This window comes from Telmatherina bonti, assembly GCF_933228915.1.
Source record: "Telmatherina bonti genome assembly, chromosome: 17".
NCBI classification, from domain to species: domain Eukaryota; kingdom Metazoa; phylum Chordata; class Actinopteri; order Atheriniformes; family Telmatherinidae; genus Telmatherina; species Telmatherina bonti.
The window spans coordinates 32747705-32770601 of NC_136615.1; the positions used below are offsets into that span (position 1 = coordinate 32747705).

The 22897-nt window shown below is 39.4% G+C and overlaps 1 protein-coding gene across 2 annotated transcripts; it reads right to left on the minus strand.

Moving 5' to 3' along the window:
- Positions 1-240: 240 nt before the first annotated feature.
- LOC306768046 (hippocampus abundant transcript 1 protein-like) lies at positions 241-22496 on the minus strand. 2 transcript variants are annotated; one of them, XM_079256256.1, is made up of 13 exons: positions 22259-22339; positions 14498-14642; positions 10951-11049; positions 10810-10872; positions 10598-10725; positions 10312-10426; positions 7139-7357; positions 6642-6755; positions 5165-5236; positions 4873-4985; positions 4070-4167; positions 3742-3905; positions 241-2642 (listed from the first exon to the last, which is right to left on the minus strand). In XM_079256256.1, exons 3-13 carry the CDS (start codon positions 10957-10959, stop codon positions 2364-2366), a joined length of 1374 nt encoding a protein of 457 aa, XP_079112382.1. In that variant the 5' UTR covers positions 10960-11049; positions 14498-14642; positions 22259-22339; the 3' UTR covers positions 241-2363. The 2 variants fall into 2 exon arrangements, with proteins under 2 accessions (XP_079112382.1, XP_079112381.1); XM_079256255.1 differs by lacking the exon at positions 14498-14642 and having other exon boundaries at positions 22259-22496.
- Between the last annotated feature and the right edge of the window lie 401 nt (positions 22497-22897).

Here is a 22897-nt window from a genome sequence, read left to right on the forward strand (position 1 = left end):
AAACTTATACACGAGCATGTGATTACTCTTTCCAATGTAAAAGATCTGCTGAGAAAAGAGGAGAAGGTCATTTCTTTACAAAAGGCAAAATCAAACCAGTAGCTAACATAAGAAAGAGGCGTTGATAACGCAGAGCGAAAATGTGTCTGAACTGTTTAATATCCAATAAGCAACAATTGGCTTGTACACATCCAGACGAGACAACGGTGAACCTATGTACATCTCAGTTCCTCACAGGTACAGACGTCCAATAGATGCACAATATTTACATTGTTGACTCAGTTTCACTGCTGCTGAAATGACTGAAGAGCTGATGTTAATATTAATAATAATAATAATAATTAAAACAATAATAAAGATATATTTAAAATAATAATAACAATAATAATGATGATGATAATAATAATAATAATAATAATAAATATAATAATAATGATAATATAATAACAATAATAATAATGAAAATAATAATAATAAAATTGCTAATACTGTTATTCATCCCGTGTTCTAGGCTGTGGGAAGACAAGCAACAGAAAAATGGTTCATAATAGAAAACAAAGTTACGTCGTCATTCCAGACTTGAGCATCAGGATAAAACAACCCGATAATATGGATCTGTAGGTGGTGATTTCATCGTCCCAAATGACATGTATGATGCTTTTTACCGTCATGTAGATCATATGAACCAAAATGAGACCAAACAGTAAAAATGTTCATGTAAATAAACTCCAGTGTGATTCCCAGATGAAAGTGTGTGTGTGTGAGTGTATTCTGAATGGAAAGAAGACATGAGTGTTGGAGTTACATAACTGAATTACATCCTACATCATCCAGGACTGTACCGATGCCTCTGAAAACCTTCGTATCAGAACCCACATGCAGGCTAACCCCACCCTCTGTGCTTCGATGCGTGGCAACAAGACTTCTTCTCATGGCTGCTGAAGACGCATTTCTGCGCCTGAAAGGCTTCTTCAATTTTCAAGAACCAGAAGTAGAAGTCCCATTTCATGATATTTCCATGTCCTGGATGAAAGACTGTACAACAACAAGCCAATCCGACACTAAGTTACACTATATACATACTAGAATGTCATTCAAAGTGCATTTACATCTTAAGTCACGGAACAGTTAACTTTGTACACTCTGCGGTAATCATACTCTCTCAAACTCTTCAGGATTTCTTCAAATCTCCCATAATACTCAAAAATCGCTTCAAGTACGAGTTCATTCACAGGAAATATCACTGCTGCCGGGAAAAAAAAACCCTCAGACGACAAACATTTCAGTGTGACCAACCAAGAGCTGAAAACTTTTCTGTTTTTCTTCAGATGTGAGGAAGTTTTTTCACCGACAGCAGCCAGCAGCACTTTCATAAAGTGACCTTGATATAAAAATCTAACAAAAAAGCGATGGAAAGTCAGAAAGTTCTGGTTGAGTGTAGTTTTAAAAAGCATATATGAAGAGGTAGAGGGACTAACGTGGACGTAAAACTGGTGAAATAAAAAATGAAAACTACATGAAAGTAGTCTTCATGTGAGTTTCTGTCATTTTGGTGCCATTTGGGATGTTTAATTATCCAGAATGTATGGATGTGAGATGTTCTTGAGGCATCGTTATTTAGCATTACAGGGAGACCTAAACTCGTATAAGTGATATGTTGGATTTCCTCTCTAAAGCCATCCCATTCATACCAGCATCGATAGCTAAGAGCAGTAAGATCTGTACATTTTGATAGAATAAAAATATTTTCCAAAACAAAACCTCTTACAAAAAACAAAGTCAGAATAATAATAATAATAATAGTAAGAATACAGTATAAACCCACAGATGTTTTAGCTGCCACGTTTCTTCTGCAAAATAAACCACGGCATTAAAACACGGCTTCCAAACGACGCAACTAAAAGGTAAAACCATCTTTTTATGCTTGTTTATCACAAAAATAACTTCAAACTTCAACAAAAACATTCCACATAAACTTTAAACTCCAGTTTTGTCATTTATAGTGAGCTGATGGAAAAATTCAATAATTTTTTTTCTATTAAAAACCCAAAACAATCGAGTTTGTCCTTCACTCATTCAAACGATGGCGTCCCCGTTGGCCCCGCCCTCTTTCAGCGGATCAGACGATGGTATTCTCCTCTTCATCGAGGAGATGTGTGATCCACTTCAGCATTAAAGACGCCTCTTTCCTGGTGGTGTGATGTTGCGGTAAGTCCCGCCTCCCGGCGAAGAGACGACGCAGACGGAGCTTCTTCTCCTCCATCAAAGTTCACCTCGTCCCGCCGCGGGGCAAAAAAATCTCGCTCTGCTTTTGTTACAAAATGTCGATAAAACGTGACGTTGGCGGTCTGTCTACCTGTCCTTCAAACAATACTGTCGTGCAGCAACGGCTCAAAGTCCTCGTCGCTGGCAGTGGGCGGGGTCTCTTCATCGCTGCCAGGGAGCGGCGTGTTGATGTGGATGCCGGCCAGCGAGGACATGGACTCTTTACTGTCCGGACGAGGCTTGTCGCTGAGGGAGAGCTCGGACGAAGAGGAGGAGGAGGAGCAGGAGGTTTTTTCAGGGATGAAGAGAGCGACGAGGAAGGCGATGAACACCGTGCAGGCTCCGAGCAGGAAGGGCGGTCCAGGGATGAGCGCTCGCTAGGAGAGGAAGAAACGGCGGCGTTAGCTGCGTTTCCAGTAGTTTCTCACAAAACAAACGCCATATTTCCACATTTTCAACAAACTACAACTTGAATCTGCAGGTGTTTATTGGTGTTCTCTGAGAATCCCGTCCACGAGAAGAGATCTTACAAGAATTGAAGCTTTTGCCAGGAAATCTTGTTCTTTTATTCACGATTTTCTACGACTTTTCGAAGCCCTTCTACCTCATTCCTCTTCCTAATTCCTTACAAAACTCTGCCGCTATCAAAGATGGCGGTTCTATTATTCTCTTTATATGTGTACATATATATATAAATATATATACTGTACATACTGTACATATTAGGGGAGGGAAAATCTAATAAAAAAAATTGAATATTGGGATGTTTTGCTTCACAAATTTAAAATCAACTTTTTTGTATTTTTTGTTAAAAAATCTATTTTTTTCCAAATAAATAAAAATAATCCATTATAATGTTTTTTAAAATTCTTTTTATTGATCTTTTTACTTGTCTTCTTAGCCATTATAGCAGCAGAATGATGGTCTGACTGTGTTGTTTTTTCCTGACCGTAATCAAGAAAAATGGCAAACAAAAAAAAGTTTTAGACATTTTTTTTATCTAAAAAAAGGTATATATATATATATATATATATATATATATATATATATATATATATATATATATATATATATATATATATATATATATATATATATATACATATTTATATATACATATTTATATATACATATTTATATATTATATATATATACATATTTATATATTATATATATATATATATATATATATATATATATATATATATATATATATATATATATATATATATATGTATATATATGTTTAAGCCCCAATCATCTACTTATTGGTTAATAATGGTTTAGTTTGGAAGCAAACGCCTCATGCCATTGGCAGATGGACTCAGCTGATTGTACCATGATGACAACCCACATCAGCAGTTGTTATATTATATGATCCAGCAGCAGAAACACCTGCAAACTTTAAACATCCCAGTTTCAGACAACGTTGGAGCCGGGTAATATAATATAATATAATATAATAACACTGTGTACCTCGGTGGGACCATTCAGAGGCAGGGGGTCTATGTTGTAATCTGCCTGGATGGGGTCCATGGTGTTGAGCTCCACGTTGAAAAGAAAGAAGATAAATCCGTACAGTGCCGGACCCAGACCGTTACACAGACCTCTGATCCCGGTGATCATCCCCTGGACAACACCTGCAGAACGGGAGGACGACACATGCTGTTGCTGAAGCTAACCATTGAGTCTGTGGAGGATTTTCAGCAGCGGTTTTACTTTAAGGTCTGACTGAGGAACAAAGACGTCTATGTAAAAAAAAAACCTATTGATCTGGGAGGGAGGGGGGCATTTTCATTGTCACCTTGTTTATCAGGATCAGCAGACTGAGACACCAGAGCAGAGACTGCAGGAAAGGTGATGGAGGACATCGCTGCTACAGCACCGGCCGCCCACATCATCCTGTAAACACACACATGGACACGGTTACCGTTGTTTACGCAGCGTCTTTCTACACAAGGCTTCTTCTAAAACATTTCACAACAATTCCAAAATAACATTTCTGCCATATTTCCTCAGCTTTGAGTTTAAAAACTATATCCAGTTGAGTCACGACTGTCGCCTTAAGTACCGTTTGCTTCTAGATACTGACCATTGCCTGACCTCTGACCTTGTCTCTTGGATTGTGGATTTTTCAGGTTTCCTCCAACCTTCAGGACCAGTTAAGTCTTATCAGACTCCCCTGGCTCTAATAAAGCTCTTTCTTTTGTGCTACTACTCCTGTGTGTGGTTAAATTTCCGGGTCCTCACAGTCACTTATTACAGACCATCCTGATGTGAATGTAACCTTAAGTCTAAGTGAAGGGAATTTTTCCAAAAATTAGGTTAACTTTTGACCCAAAAGGCATCTGATATAAAGTTATATCTAAGAGTAATTTCACCCTCCAACTTGACGACATCAGCAGACATCCAGATCAACAAAACAAAAGCTTCCCCTCAAGAACATTAAGGTTGTGTTGGAGCTGTTGTTGTCAGCCCCAAAGATGACTGAGAACAAGAGATGTCTTTCCCTTTTCATGTCTTTAAGCACGTAAATGTAATTTAAATATAAAAAGGAAAAAAAAGGAATTAGTCTGAGAGGAAAACATCGTCAGACTCAGGTCTTACCATGGCTCTGATCCAAAGCCGTACCAAGCCAGCTGGAGAATCTGGAAACCCAGACCCAACAGAACGGTGTTTTTATTTCCCAGAGTTCTCATCAGCAGGGTGAGGAAAAGAGTCTAAATAAATGGGAAAATGGGAATTAATGTCAGAAATGACCCTGAGCTGGACTAAGCGGTAGAGTTTATCAGATAACAGTATCCATTAGTATCATTTGTAATATATGAAATGTAACCATATTTCACAGCTGGATGTAAGAAATGAATCAAATTACACTAAATCCACACATGTCTGTTACCTGTGCTACTATAGACAGAATGCCCACCACTCCTATGAAAACAGCGATGGTTGTAGAGGAGAAGTTGATGACCTGGATGGAGACAGGAATGTCTTCATTAGTGTCCCGTTAATCTTCCAAAAGCCAAAAGCTTCAGAACGGCAGATGATTTTTAACCCTCTGAGACATGAGTAGTTAAAGACACAGCGGCATTTCTTTCATACATCTCCAGTGAAGTGATGCTTTGCTTTATTATTGACCTCACTAGGCTTTTTATTCATTTTCAGATGTTCTATAAAATACTTATAAAATAATATTTTGTCACACTTTTGTATTAAAATACGCGATTTTCTTTTCCAGTTTATCGTATAATAATTAATTCTCCAGTGAATGGTAGTGTATTGGATGACTGATGTCCAGTAAGGTGACTAGTTTGCAGGTGTCCACTGTAATGGACACTGTGCAGAAAAGAGTTAAAAGCTCAGTTCTGGTATAAAAAAACTAATTAGTAGCTAGTTGAAATAGTTTTGCATCCAGTTCAGCAAACCTTTGCTGAGACTGCAGACAGATGTCTCAACATTAAAGTCACAAACCCAAAACTCAACTTGGTGAAAAACTTGTTTTTTCAGCTTTTGTGATAATTTTTTTCATATCTTTAGTTGTGATCATGCCTACGCACTACAAGCAGACACAATTCACTATTTATTTTTATTTTTTTGTGTTGGTGGGATCAACATATTTCCATCTGCTCCGATTAGCATGAATCTGTTGGAGAAAAAAGCCTAAATGCTGTGCATCAAAGCCTGCAGCTGTTCCAGAAACAGTTTATTGAGAAAATTGTACTTTTTGATCCAAATGATCAAACATTAAAACCGGTTTTAGAATTTTTTTTTTACCCTTTCATGCATCAATGAATAAAAAAACAATGCAACATGGTTTTAAATACAGTATTTTACCTCTACAGACATATGTAATGGTACATTTTTTGTTTATTAGTGATATTTAGAATTTATCATGATTTATTTTAATGTATTTTATAAAATATTAATAAAATATATAATCATAATTATACAATGTAAATATTGCTGTATTATTTTCTTTTCCTATTTATAGCAAAGGCAAAGTTATTTAATTACATAATGTTAAATTATATCATGGATTTATTTATTCTCCAGTGAGTGGGAACGTATTGGATGACTCACTAACATCCACTGAATTGGTTTATTTACAAAAATACCATCCTCATTTATTGATATGCAGGAAAAAAACTTCTAAATAGGTGGCAACTACATGGCCACGATGTATGAAAGGGTTAAAGACATTATAAAACATTACAATACTTTCTTATCTGAAGCCATCTTCAGATATCAGCTCAGCAGCTGAACAACATTATGAGGATTTAGTTGCACAAATTAAAAACAAATAGTCTTAATTTCACAAAGATGTCGTTGTTTAGCAGGAAAAAAGCAGAGAGAAGGGATGGATCACTGGGTCTCACCTGTCTGAGGTAGAGGAAGAAGCTGGAGTACTGTCCGGCCTCCGGCAGGTAAGACAAGAAGACAGTGATGCAGATCAGTAAAACCGTGGAGTCCTGACCCACCTTCCTCAGAGACTGTATCAGAGACGGACAGAGGGACAGGAGATACCATTAGATCATCTTCAACCAGCACCTCAGGCGTGAAGGCAAACATTACAGTCTGTTAAATAAATTCCATTCATCCTTTCATCTGGCCAGTTAATACTGCGTCATTAACGAGCATCGAGTCTCATTTTATAGCAGATTTTACAGTTAAATCATTGAAATAAAGTTACTGCTCTAACGAATATTGAGGTGACGTCACACATGTCTCACTCTACAAACTGTGTCCAAAGAACAGAGAGAATCAAATCATTGATAAAGGTCTTCATGTAGCTTTCAGATGAAACCGCTTCATCGACTTTTAGCTGATCTTTCCACCTGCAAATCAAACAATGTGTCATTTATCAGATACTGACAACAAAGGGGTCGGCCTGTTCCCAGGAAATGGGCACTCCCCAGGTGTTGAGCCTCATCTTGTCAGGCAGAGATTCAGGAACGGCCAGCAGGATGAAGCAGATGTCAGCCAGGGCGATGAGCGTGGCCAGCAAAACCACAAGGTTGTCGCCGTACCTGGCCGACAGGTACGCCCCGATGGCTGGACTCGTCACCAGACTGGCTGCAAAGGTGGCAGATACCTAGAGGGTTCACAGGACACAGACAGGTGAATTTCATTAGATCGGAACACGTGCTGAGCAAGTTAACCCTCCGAGTGGCAAAAATCTCAAAACTGCGACAAGCAGCGAGCCAGAGAGCTTAAACCTGCTGCTGCTGCTTTCCACAGCTAGAATGCAGACGTGAATCTGTAACACGAAGTGGGAGAAGGCAGGTGGAGGGCAGGGGTGTGCTCGACGTTCATGCAACGCATTGGAAATATGCTATATGAGCCGATGTGGAAGCGCTTAAAGTTGGTGAGGCAGAGAAAACAGCAACAAATCAAAAAGGTCTTTCACTGTTCTCCACTTTTAAAAATCTGACTCTGGAGGGGAATACTGGCCTTTTGAGAATATAACAGAAGTTAAAGTAATGCTGTTAGACATCGTACCTCTATAGCGTACGTGGAAGCAACACGTATGAGAGGTAACGACTCGGAAAGGCAGACTTTCTGGGTGAGGTGTGTATTTTCCTTCATTTTCCATCCATCTGTCATATATCCGCGCTCCATGACTTAGCAGCAGGCTAAGCAGGGAAGCCCAGACTTCCTTCTCCCCAGCCACATTTACTAAATCTGCAGGGGGATCCAAAGGTGTTCCCAGGTCAGACAAGAGATATAATCCCTCCAGTGTGTCCTGGGTCTTCCCCGGGGTCTCCTCCCAGAGGGACGTGCCCGGAACACCTCACCAGGGAGGTCCAGGAGGCATCCTGACCAGATGCCCGAGCCAACTCAACTGGTTCCTCTCGATGCGGAGGAGCCAGCTGAGGTCATTTTCCTTTCGTCATCAAAGGAAAAATGGTCTGTGTTGAAGTTTGGAAATGCAACGTGACATCACAGCTGAGTCTATCTTGCCCATGATGGTTAAATAAGGCTATTTGTCAGTATCACGTATCATATTCCGGCTGTAATGCAGTAATGGATAGGTTGCCTGACACAGCTCCACATGTCATGATTAGATGATTCAGCAGAGCTGATTTTAAGGTTGACGTTCACACTCTGCTTATTAAGCCTCTAAGCTACAAGTATAAAACTAAAGAGTCTAAACAGACTAAGCTTTTGCTTCATCACTTAAAGTCAAACCAAAGGTTACAGCTCTGAAAGTGTGCAAAACACTACTTATAAATCATTATCCAGTAAACATGTTAATCGCTGCCCAGCATTAATGAAAACAATCTGTCCTGTTTTAACAACCAGACATAAATAAAGATGTTTAGTATCTGTCCTTGTCAGAAAAGAACTCTGTTCTCTCTAAATGACATGGAAACCACTTTTGTAAGGAGACACAAACACGAAGGTTGTCTATGCATAAAAAATCCTGTTCTGATATCTGAGCACTTATTCAGCCGAACTGTCAGCTTGTGTCACTCTGACGTTGCAGAAAACAGGGTCAGCGTTTCATCAAATCATTCATCGGTCCATATCAGCAGCTTTTCCAGGACAGATGGCAAAGGAACGGTCTGAGCCATCTCTTCCCGCTCTACAGGAAGGACTTTAAGAGGGAGGGATCTTTACCCCTGACTTGTCCAGGGTTTACTTTTGCCTGTGAAGCCTGGCCAGGCTCAGCCCAAAAGGGTAACATAGCCCCCCCTCCTGTGGGCTCACCACCTGTGAGGGGGGTCATAGAGATGTAGTTCTTACTGAGTGACCCATCTCACTTCTACGGTCTGATCCTCAGCTCTAGAAGCTAGCTCTAGGGACTTGAAGGAACGTCACCTCTTTGGCCAGGAAGAGGCCTGATGGGTGGTGTGCGAGGTTGAGCGGTTCCAACTAGGTATAGTTGGGCTCACTTTGATGCCCGGCTTGGGCTCTGGAACCAATGTTCTTGAGACCCTCTTTCATTTGGAGTTCCTCCCAGTGAGAGGCACTGAGCAGGTGTGGGCATCCTCATTGCCCCCCAACTTGGTGCCTGTACATTGGATTTACACCACAGACTGTATGTAAAAGATGGACGGAGCCTCCATGACGTCACCCATAGGTTTCTGAAGAGCTGAATTGAAGCTTATTGGATGGTTCCCACCGTTGCCATCTTGGCGTCTCTCCCGGAAAATACAAAAATGGGCAAAGAGGTAGAGCTGAGAGGGGGGCTTTGAGCATCATGGTGGATGATTGAGGTCTATCAAACGTCGGCCTGCTTGTAGCTAAGAGCTAACCGAGCTAACCCGGAGATAATAGGAGCTAACTAGCTAACAGAGGTAAGCGGGCTAAAGCTAAGTCACTTTGTTAACCAGCTAAAAACCGCAGTTGTTCAACATTCCTCCTTCTTGCACTGGGATATCGGTTACTTGTCAATCAAAAGGACACGCCCCAAATTAGACCAAATTTTTTAGATAAAATGACTTTTAAACGGGGGAGTTAGAAAAATATTTACTACCCCCACAGTTTTCATAAAGGAAAACCTGACCTATGAAACCGAAAATGGATTTTTGCATCAGGCTGTAAACATGATTATTGCTGTGAAGTTGGTCTTTTTAACATAGGAGTCTATGGGAATTTGCTATGTTTTGGATAGTAGTGGATGAGGAGGGAACTGCAGTTTTTTCACTTCCACATAGGCTTCACTTTTAACCGCCGGAGGTTGCCGCTTGGTTTACCTCGGTGGAGGAAAGAGTAGCCTTCCTCTGCCTTCAGGTGGGGTCACTGCTCTTTTTGCTTAATCACCAAACAGCAGTTCAGACCGTTTTTGGAGTTTTCAGACAAATGTCCTCTATGGCATTAGGTTTTCTTCTGACAGGTCTGGTGCATTGTGGGTGGAGAGGAGGAGCGGCCGAATCAGCTGTTGGTGTGTGTGCGTGTATAAATGATTTGCAGGCTGATCTACATTGCTTGGCCTCGAAGTCTGTGGAACTTGACGCAGCATCACACATCGGTGTTTGTGCGGGAAAATCCTGCTTACATACTTCAAACATGTTATGTCACATGAAACAGGAGGTTTCTTACCAGACCGTATGCTGTACTTCTCTCTCTTTCATCCGTCACATCAGCAACATAAGCAAAGATGACTGAGAAGGTGACAGAGAAAGCTCCAGACATGGAGATCATAGCAAAATACCACCTAAAGGGTGAAAAATGTCCATGAGAGGGCTTGTACTACTTTAACTTTTAGACTCATAAGCTCAAGTAAATCTCTCCTTTAACACAATCACAGACTCAAAAAGTGAGTAAAATAAAGAGTAAACCTCCAGTCTGGAGAAGAATACAGAAGTCTGATGTGAGGAGGCCTTACCAGGGGCTAAGCCTCATCAGGGGGATCGGAGCACAGGTGAAGAAGACAGTGATTAGGAGAAAGGACCTCCTGCCCCAAACGTCCGATAATGCTCCAATCAGTGGAGCAGACATGAATGACAGCAGACCCTGAAAGGCAGAGGACAAAATAAACACAATCACTGCAATATCTGAAATACTTTTAAAATTCACCAATATGGCTAAAAGTCATACCTTTACGCCCTGGATAAGGCCGTTCATCAGGAACGTGTGCTGAGGAAATGTCTCATGTAAAACCTATGAAAACACATCAACATAAACATAAATCCACACACACACACCAGAAATAAGAAGCAGCATTGCACTGTGACTCACAGTGAGCATTGGCGTGGTGAGTAATCCCCAGGCAAAGAACTCCAAGAAGATGACCACCACGGCGTGATACACGCTGGGCCGGCCGATACCCTGCTGAGGCTGGAAAGAAAAGCAAGAAACAGGACAACATTTTAGGAACACACTTCCAGCTTCATGGCATTTCAGTCTTTAGCGAGTCAGTTAAAGAGGAACTCCACATGAAGAGCACTCTCCTCTGGTTATGTGCAAAACTGATCCTGATGACATCACTGTGATGTCATTTATATCGTCACTGCCAGGATTAGGAACTATCAACGTCAACTCTGAAGGTTGACATATTTGTTTCTTATCCAACTGAAATGTAGCTGCAAGACTTGACTAATGTGTGGCTAAAAGCTAAATGATGGTGATCTGATCCATGCTGACTTATGTAACAACTATGGGTCACAACTTACAATTTTGTCCCTTGCAAAATGGTTTCTAGCCTGATTTAGATCAGTTTTCTAAACCAAGATGATGAAAGTGACCTTTTCAGTGTCAGTAGTACTGGACGGTACACTGATCCATAACAAAAAAGGTTACTTTGGGTTTGGACTTTGGCAATGGACACGAGGGCAACAGACACAAGGGCAATGGACCACACAAGGGCAATGGACACAAAGGCAACAACACAAGGGCAATGGACACAAGGGCAATGGACCACACAAGGGCAATGGACCACACAAGGGCAGTGGACACAAAGGCAAAAACACAAGGGCAATGGACAAAAGGGCAACAAACATCAGGGAAACGCAAACAAGGACAACGGAAACGAGGGCACACAAGGACAACGGGCATGAAGACAACGGACACACAGGCAACAGACCACACAAGGGCAATGGACACGAGATAAACTGTCCACTTGATGGCAATGGACACGAAGGCAGTGGACACCAGGGCAACGGACCTGAGGGTAATGGACACGAGGACAATCGACACAAGGGGTCACCCAAAGACAATAAGGGGTCTCTGAGGCTTTGACTGTTCAGAGCCAGTATGATTAAAATGAAGGTCATGTCCAGACAGAGACGAGCTGAGGTGGATCCACTAGAGACGCGACGTTAACGTGTTAATTGTGAAAAACAATGAGTTAAAAAAATGAACGCACTTTATTGCAGAATACGAAACGCTTTTCAGTGGACAATTTCACACGTCGGACTGCAGCTGATAATTTAGTAGCTTTGGCGCTATAAGTAGCGATTTCAGACCATCTTGCTACAATACTAAAAGAAAAAGCAACTATCAGCATATCTAGAAATTTTTTGTGGTGATATTGGAGACTTTAGGTGAGTAACGTACAAACAGTTATTCGCTGCATTTCCATTACACTCCCCCCCCCCCCCAAAAAAAAGCGATTAGTATGTTTTCACAAACAACAATTCCAATTTGCGGGCATTTTCATTGAAGAGTGGCGCATTAGTCTCAAGTCACATAAAATATTGTTACTCTCGCGATATTTTACAAAAATCACAGTTTTTGCAAAGTACCCACGTAGCGTTCTTTTGGAGTTTTCTACTTGCTGCGGAGAATTTGCCACAGATTTTGGAAGCTTTTCTCCCTGATTTTCTTTTCTAAAACTCTGAAATTTGCAGTTGTTTGTTCCACACTGCGCCATCTTTACCGAAAATGAACTGGTCATGTCCGGGGACACATAAATGCAAAAAAAGTGTTTCCTTTACTCTTTTGCAATTTGTTACTATATCGAAGCGTCTGAAAAACTGCTTCATGAGAGCATAAAAACTTTTTTCTGATATTTAAGACTTTTCGAAATGTAGGTGTTCCCATTTCCAGTTTTTATTGCAATATTTAGTTTTTGCGCAATTCTTGGTGTATTGGAAAAACACAAATTTGAACTTTCTGTTAGTAGCAGTGGCTGATGCAGAGATATGTAAACGATTCATGTTTTCACGTTAATCACCAAATGTCTGCAATAACACCAGAAAAAGTTGCCTTTTTCTTAAGTAGAGTCGCTAGAGCAGTTTTAGCAGATGTCTACAGTGCGTATCAGTGTAATCAGTATTCCAGGAAATATGAACAATTAAATGCATTAACTTGCATACATGCATTTTTATACAGTATTTGTATATATATATATATATATATATATATATATATATATATATATATATATATATATATATATATATACGTATATATGTATATATCTGTTTCTCTGTTAACAGGACGACCCTACAGCAATGACATTTTGATACGATGTACAGTAGTCAGTGTACGTCTTTTATGTCAGTCTAAATACACCTTCCGCTAAAAATAACTAAACACATATTACAAGAGGCAGTTTAACGCGTTAATTATGTTTAATTAATTTCAGAACAAATAACGTTTAACGAATGTATGCATTTAATCATGAAACATTTCTTAGTGCTCAATTTCCTGGTACACTCATTACACCAAAGCACACTGTAAACATCCACTAAAAACATAGTACCTCAATGCTTTTTCATTATATTTAGGTACTTTTTATTTTGTCCTCCACCAAAGTTCATTTGCAAATGAAAAATGTTGAAATCGAGTCCCACATTGAACTGTGGGGTTAAATGAATATTTGTAAAAAATATTTCTTCTTGCCCTATAATATGTATTTGCAGATAGTCAATTAAAACAGAAGGAACATATCTCTGTTTGTGCCATATTTGTGTTTATTAAAGAATACTTTATTGGAGAATTTACTGCAAGCTGTTTTCTTTTCATTAAATATGTTCCTGTTTACACCAAAATAAAGCAGTTTTATGTTTTGCATTTGTTTCCTTACTGTACTGAAAAGTACTGAATTGTGATTTTAGCATACCGTTGCACCCCTAATAATAATTCTTTACTATAAACTGCTATTGATTCTAATTTTATAGACATATAGGTCTATATGACTTTATATTATGAGAAACACCACAATCACAGGACACAGACTTAATTAGTGTCATTAGTTATTATAGTTACTATTACTGTGAGGTTCAGACTTTGACGAGAAAGAGAAGCAGACTGACGCCATCACAAGCCACACAAAGAAGTGTTACACTCAGAAAACCCCTCTGACCTTTTCATATTTGTAATACTACAGTATTATGAAACTAGACATCATCTTGCAGTGGGACACAAGCTGCACCGCATCAATATGCCAATACCTGAACTTGAGTTTCATCGTAGTTTTAACTGCACTCCAGTAAAGTTTCAGAACCATATAAAATACCACCCACTCTTGGTGGACTTGTATGGCTCGTAATCATTGGAGTACCTCTTTAACTTTCAAGTTCTGGCCCATTTCATCTGCTTTTTCTTTCCTTACTGACAGCCATTTATTCCAGTTTCTTTCCTCAAAATGATCTGGGACAGACATTCACGTGGTTTCTTGTTATTCAGCTTTAATGTGGCATTGTCATGAGGTGGTAATGCAGTTGAAAGTGGGGGCTACGTCAACATTGCCCTCCTGGTGGCCTGACATCAAAGATTTGCAAACCAGTGCCAAGTATAAGCTCAGGCAGCAGCAGAAGTTTGTCATTGTTTCTTCACCTACCTGGTACCCATCTTATTTAGAGAATTATCTGTGCCATCACCACATGTTGAGGCCACCATAACAACAAAAGCCGCCAGATAAAGAGGAACGACAGGAACAGAAACGAGTCTTCTTTGCACTCATACACACCAAAGATTTTGTGTCCCTGTGAACAAATAAAAACATTATAATCCCTCCTCCAACAAACTGCTAGAGCCTGGATCTCACCATCTTCTTCATACTTCAAACTTAAAACGATTAACCGTGGACAAGCATGAAGGCAGCTACGCCTAGGTGGGAAATCTGGGTGGGTTTATGTTAATCCATGCGTCATGCGTTGGATTCCCACATTGACATGAGAAAAGTCAAGATGACAATAAAGCAATCAATAAGCCAGTAGAAGGGATAAGAAATATTCATTTAGTAAAATTGTTACCATATATCACAGTGAACATGACAAAGGAAAGTATAAAATAGGCCATTTTTAACTGACGTTTGACTTCTTACTGATTAAAACAGGCTGAGTATGAAAAGTAGAGCATCCCACATCAAGTGATCACCAACCTACTGACATAGATACACAGGATTTAGGTGAAAAAAATGGACTATTTTCTATCTTTAGATGAACTAATGGTTTTTTTCTGACAGAGATTTAGACTACTTAGATAATGAGTTACTCTTTGCTGATCCCCTGAACTTCTAATTTCCATGTCAACATGACAGAAAGTCATTCTGTAGGTTAAGGAGTCATTTTATATTTGGTTTTCCTTTTTTATTAACAGACACATTGATTGTCCCCCTTTTGACAGATTTTTTCAGATTCACAACTATAAACTCTACACCAGAACTATGTTTTATGGTTTAAGTCACCGTTATGGGAGCGTCATACATTATCAATAGGTGAAGATTTGAAAGACTCCAGCAAAAACAAACTTTTACTTCCACAGTTGTAAAAAAATATAAACAATGATTTAAAATCTATATGAGAAAAAGAATCTCAGCTGCAAAATTCATTGTAGTGGTATAAATCTGTTTACTGAAGGGGTCACACTTGGAAAATGAACAAAAGGTTGAGTTGTTGTACAGTTCCAACTGTGGAAAGTCTTTGACAGGATTTGTTGTTGTATTTGCATTTAATCTGTGTACTGTTTTAATCAAAGGCGTATTATGTAACTCCAGACTAGTTTGATGACACAGTGGCATCTATCGTGTGTATTTGTAGAGGTGCTGTTTTGAACATGCAATGTTGCTGATTCAGCAAAGAAACGCAAGCAGATGAAAAGAGAGAAAGAGACAAAACAAGAGTCAAGAAAGCTAACAGGTCAGGTAGGATGCTAGATGGATGATGGATTAGACCTCCATCGGCAGAACTTCACTGGGAAAATGACTAAAGTTCGGTAGCTTGCATTTATACGTAGGAGTAATCTCTTCACAGATGGACGGACAGTTTTATACGTATCCTGCATCGGTTAATTTGGTCCGTTTTCAAGCTATCCGTCATTTGAAGCAGAAAACAGAGTAATACCACCAGAAACCATGGTGGCAGTATTGAGTTGTATTGCCCACCCACAGCTGGAATAAACCACAGAAGAAGAAAGGAGCAGAAAGATGACGGAATACAAAGTACCCAAATTATTTGTGGTTTTATTCTTCTGGTGTTTGGAAACTATTTTTATAGCAGTAAATTCTCCAGAGTCAAAACTTTCCACTAGTGGATGAAGTTACTTAACAACTATGGCAACGTCAAAAGATGCACGGAAGTATGAGAGCAGCAATATTTGAAACCAGTGGTGGAAACCAATAAAGAGACTCCAGGATTACCCATTCCCATTAATATGACCTGAATAAACAGAGTAGGAACACCATGTTCTAGATTCTTCCCACTAGGACTGGGCGATATGACGATATATATTGTTTGGACGATAGAAAATTGTCTATCGTTTTATATAAGGCTCTATGGTTTACGCCACTATAACGTGTTTTATTGCAGTATTTTTCGGCATGCACGCTGCAATACATGAGCAAACATGGAGGAAGACGGTAGCAGACGTGTTTCAGAACAGAGTAATTCACTAAAACATGCTCAGCTTGTTCACAAAAGAGGGAAATTTCTGTCGCGTGGATGCGGTTTGGATGTAAAAAGACTGAAGTGGAACCGACAACAGACTAGCCCACAGTCTCAACAACGGACTCTGACACAACTAACTCATTTTATCACTTGCGCAGGAATCAAGTGGAGGCGAAAGCTCATAATAAACTCCAGACGTAAACGCTGCAACAGGTATTTACCCATGAAACGCCATACAGCCACAGTTGCCCCAGATGGGAGGAAATCACTACTGCCATTACCAAACACATCTGGCACGTAACTCATGACTGACACAACATTACACACACAGTTTTATATCGTTACGTATATCGGTATGGGATATCAAATGAGCAATGTCGTGATATGAGATTTTGGTCATATCATCAAGCCTTACTTCCCACCAGAAGAAAACAGTACTAACGTGTTTTTCTCATGATGTAAATACAAAAACATGCTTCAACTGCACCATGAAAGATGAAATCTGGAAATAATTAAGAAGGAAAGAATGTTTAATAGAATTAAGTGGAAGTGCGGCCCACACTTGGGAGAGTGTGTCCAAACTTTTGACAGAACGAAGGTTAAATGTGTGGAAGCTTGTCAGCTGTGTTAACAGCACGTTGTTGTAAATGCAACTGCAATATATTTGGTTGAATATTTGACAAATTCAACCTTGTAAGTGCCAGATACGAGGACAAGAGTTTCAGTATTAAAAGTTCTTATTTTTTTCCTTCATAGAGCCAATAAACAGCCATAAATATCAACGTTTTCTCACAGTAGAGTTAACTAACATAGTATGGACGTCCTTCATTTTTATGTAACATTTATGTTATCTGAGTCTGCCGTTTGTTTTTCTTTTTACTCACCTTTGCATGAAGAGGAAATACTTTGAGGAAATTTCCACAGCTGGAGGTCTAAATCAGGTGGCACTTAAGGATGTTTGTAAAACCGGGATTTGGAAAAACATGGAGGTCCTGAACGCGAACAGGCACGCGACTTTCTAAATATGTCTGTCGAACCTGAACACAGACAGGCTAAACTGGTTTGGAAAGTGTGAAGTTTGGTTAACAGTCACTCGATAGCGGCTAGCTTTTAGCCACCCAACATGTAATGTCACTGACAATAGTCTATATCACAGTTTGTGTGTGTGTTGTACACACACTTTGTATAAACCACCATGACTGACTCCACCATGACACTCGATTCCCTCCACAGCACCAGGGAAACACCACAGACTGTGTGAAACACTGGTATGCTATTCTGACAAACCGACAGGTCACCAGGTCCAGTTCTCGGGCCATGAGGTGCTGCTACATGGTTGTGTTACTAGCTAGCTGCTGCTGCCTTCTGGTAGCTTTGTTGTTTACGGTTTGCCGCCTGAACCCTTTAGGGCAGGGGTGCCCAAAATGGGGCCCACGGGCCAAAATCAGCCCGCCAGCACTCTTCTTTTGGCCCTTAAGTCAATGTTTATATTATATATAATATAATATATAATAGATATATATATATTATATATGCCCTACAGAGCTTGATGAAAAGATACTTTCAGTGTCATGAACCCCAATAAGACCAGACTCAGAGGGACCCTGACTGACTCACACCTCAATGACCTTGTCAGCCAGGTGAAGCCTAACATGGAGAGACTGGTAATGTACTTGGTTAAAGTTTAGTGGTTGTAATTATTGTTTCTTGCCCCTCTAACCATGGCTTCATTGTTCTATTGCTATATTGATTTTTTATATAACATTTAATTTGTCCAGATAGTAAAAAAAAAACCCAAAAAACACTGTATTTGCTATTGAACAATAATTAAAATAACTTTGTGCATTTTCTTGTGTTTCATCCTGAAAGCTGCAACATTTGGCCCGTGGCTCACTGGATCATTTTCAGTTTGGCTCTTGGAGGCAAAAAGGTTTGGGCACCCCTGCTTTAGGGGGTTGGACTGCCGGACTGGTCCCTAAATGGTTCACATGGCACCAGTGACAACGTGGATGCAAAACAACATGGAAGGTTTGTCAGTGCACGATTTCCTGGTACAGCATTTACACAGAGTTCAGCCAACAGTGTTGTCAACTTTCAGACCCCTCTCGGGACTTTAGTTAAAAAAAAGCAACAAATAAAAATTCTAGCTATGGTATTGTAAACTTTCTGAGAATGATATGAAAACATGAACAGTCTTTTCAGTGTGTAGCAGGTGCTGCCACAGGCCCCTCCCCTGTCCAAAAGCACCAACAGCCTCAGTCGTAGCGAGATATATTCACCTCCACAGGAGGTGAAAATGAAAGGTAGCACTCGCTGATTCAGGCCTGGCTTACCTCCAGATGAAGGGTGTGGATGAAAACATGTAATTATTAAAAGTAATGTAACATGTTGTAGACTCTTAATTAGAAAATAGTTAGCTGTTAGCTATTAAAATGGTATTTTCACTGTTATTCTTATTTATTTTGGCATACTTTCGATTTATTGTTCTACTGTTTTAAACTGAGCTGCAGCTAAAAGCGTTTGTCCAGATATTACTGGAGTTTACACGATTAATGTCTGTACCAATCATTTGATTTAGTCCTACACTTATAACCATTTAATTATAAAAATAGTTGCCTTTAGGGGAAACTATTGTTATATAGAGACAATTAGGGCTGTGACGATATGTTTTCGTCCAATTACAATTTTTTTTTAATGCTGATTCAATTTAAATAGTGATTTTCGCAAATCTTCGTTATTGTTGCTTTTTGTGAACTAAATATAAAAATATATACAAAACCTATTTTGCTCGTCATTTTCCTTCATTTCAATTAGGAAAAAACAACATCGTTGCTATAACATCATTCTGCCCAAGAAGACAAGTAAAAAGATCAATAAAAACAATAAAAATTACAAAAAAGAAAATTATAATTGATTATTTCTATTTATTTGAAAGAACAATTGATTTTTTTTAACAAAAAAAAAAATTAAAATTGTGAAGTGAAAAAAAATCACAATATTCAAAATTTTTTATGCGATTGCCCACCCCTAGAGACAAATATATATATGTATATATATATTTATATATATATATATATAAACATATATATATATATATATATATATTTATGTAATAAATCTAATAATCAGAGTCTTTGTAATAAGTTAATCTTGATTAATCACAGATGTATACTTTAATAAATTGTAGGAATGTGCTTTCCTGATTTATCCAAGCTGTGTTTGCATGTGTGTGAAGTTCTGATCCGTTTAAGTGGCGTGTGCATACGCTGCTAGTGTGTATGTGTGCGTGTGTCTTTGCCTGGACATGTTGCCATAGAGACGGATCTTAGTGACGTAACTGGTTGTGTGTCCACTTCCAGACTTCATAGAATGAAACAAGACAGTTTATAACTCATTGGAGTTTTTATTCTACTGAAACAGACCGGTGGAAGGAACCTCCTCTGTCCGTCATGTCAGCTGATCAGTCTAATCAATCAGCTGCCGCGCAAAATCATTTTGCTATCGGAGATCTGAAAATGCAAGATAGTGTTTGGTAACAAAACCTAAACCGACAACCTACAACAGAAAGAGCTGGAAGTCAGCTCCGAAGAGGGGTGCAGATCTTCCAGGAGCATGTCAATAGATCTAATCTACTGACAACACATAGCTGACGAGTTGTTCATGAGCCATGAACAGGCCGTTCTAGGAGCATCAGCGTAGCATGACCTCATCATAGCTTCCTTTATCCTGGATTTTACAGCGGGGAATATTCCTTCTTGCAGACTACACAATGTGTGTATCTTATGGTAAATAAAGTAAAGCAATAAAGTTGGAGTTTCAGTTTCAAATAAAGTTACTAGTAATTTTATATATATACACATACATGTATAGGGATGCCTCGGTATCGGTTCAATACTGTGTGTGTACTCGTACTTGGTATTAATAAAAGTGTTTTGATACCACAACTGATACCCGATACCATACCAGTCCAGCCAGCGCAGACATGTTTGATGACATGCTTTGGACGTGTTTTAAAAGAAATAAATGTGAAAAGTGACTATTTTGTTTCACTAAAAGCTACATCTTTGTTTCAAAACCACACATGTAAAGTTGTATTTGGGTAAAATGTGCCAAATCAGAAGAAAACTTGTTGAAATTGTTCGATCTGTAATGTTATTATATTTGTATTGGTGAGGTAACTTCAGAAAGGATGGGTCATTTATTACAACCTAATGAAATCTTACACAGTTACAACGGCAATAATAACCATAGTCACAATAATGTTCACATAAACACATTTGGTATCGGATCAGAACTCCCAAAAAGTGGATTGGTATATATATATATACATACATACATATATATATATATATATACATACATACATACATACATACATACATATATATATATATATATATATATATATATATATATATATATATATATATATATGTATGAAGTGATGAATCAGGACTAAACTTTTATTTTCCATCCATCCCTTTTTGTGTCAATATAAGGGTTCCAGCCATGTGTTTACATTTATATTCCCTCTGGTTTCGTGGGGTTTGTGATCATTTAGGTTTTCATTATTGATTTTACTGTATATTCTTGACTGTGATGGACTGGCGAGCTGTCCAGGGTGTACCCTGCCTGTCGCCCAAAGCCAGCTGGGATAGGCTCCAGCTTCCCCGCGACCCTGAATTGGAATAAGCGGTTCGGAAAATGAATGAATGAATGAATGTATATTCTTGATTAACTTAATCAACTATCAAATTAAGTGGGAAACATTCTCATAAATCGAAGCTCTTTTCTAAAAAAGATGTTTTGCAGCTCTGAACTCAGAGAAAAACAGCATATTTTATTTAGCACTACAGCTGGTTTTATTTGAGACGGCAGAAATATAAGTATGTCCTTTTCTCCAGACATTTTCCATCCTGTCAAGCTGGCTTCATAGGTAGTTTTATCGTTTGTGTTTGTGTGTGTGTGTGTGTGTGTGTGTGTGTGTGTGTGTGTGTGTGTGTGTTCAGTTGGAGGGATGCTAAAATGGACGCTGTGGAGCGGTGAATCTGCAGTGTGGCTCCAGCCTGAGCAGTTATGTAACAGATAATGGATCCGTCGCGCCCGCATCAGCATCAGCACTAAGCCGAGCCGTCTGAGGCCACATTAAACCTGGCCTGCCGCGTCTCCACTGCAGCACCCTGCCTTCCAGCACACAACAGCCATTTTGCAGCACCTCCCTCCTTCTCTTCCTTATTTTTACTGGAGTCATTCAATCCTCACTTTTCCACCTGCAACATTTACTCCATTTTATTTTTAGCACACTGACGTTCACCAAAACAAAACAATAAATATGTCGCCTCCTGTTTCTGAGAACATATTAAGATTGTTAGATTTAATAGTCATCATTATGATGATTATGATTTTATTGATATGCTCGCTTTAAGAATAAAAATGACTGCTTAATAACGCAGAAGTGAATTTCTTAATGGGATTTACGTCATATGCTTCAATTCCTTGTTATGTCATACATATGTTTATTTATTTATTTTGATTTGCCTGGTCATATAATAACATGGGGATTATAAACCAACCGTTTTATTGGATTATTCGCCGTTTTCATGATTTAAAATTAATTAATTTCAGTCTAATATCCTCTGAATCAGTGCGTAATAATAACCAGCTCCTGCTGAAATGTAATAAAACATGATTAAAATGGCGGGTCGTGCACCTACCACCACTCCGTCCTTCATGACGATCTTTTTGACCAGCACCACTCGGCCGGCGGCGGCTGGAGGCTCCCCGGCCATCTCTTCACACCTGCCGCGGGTCATGAAGCATCCTTGCCGCGTTGATATCCGCGGTTCTCTTGGTGCTTCCAGGATGCCTGTTTATTTAGCCGCGAAGAGGCTAAACCGAGATAATTGCCTAAAACAACAAGGACTAAAATGTGACAGTAAGTATTCACGTCGTCTGCCAGTAGGTCCGACGTCAGATACGGTGCTCTGCGGTCCGCTACAGTCTGCTGCTTGCTGTCAACCCGCCTGTAGCAGCAGCAGACATCCGGATTGTGTTTCGGCTTCATTTCAGTACAAGAGTTGGCACAAAATACACAGGACACATCCACAGCAGGGCCGGATTAAAAGTGCACAGGCCCCTGGGCGCTGAGTGTTCCAGGGCCCCCTTCCCCACCGCAACATTGTGAAAATTATGAATGACACACTGTGAAACGACATTTCTAACATCTCTCAGCCAGTGGTACCAATACCAACACACTAGACACTGTGGTGTAACTATCTGACTTTTATGTACATTTTCTTTCATGTCCAAACTGCTGGTGTTTGCCCTACGTGGCCCCCAATGGGTATGTGCTC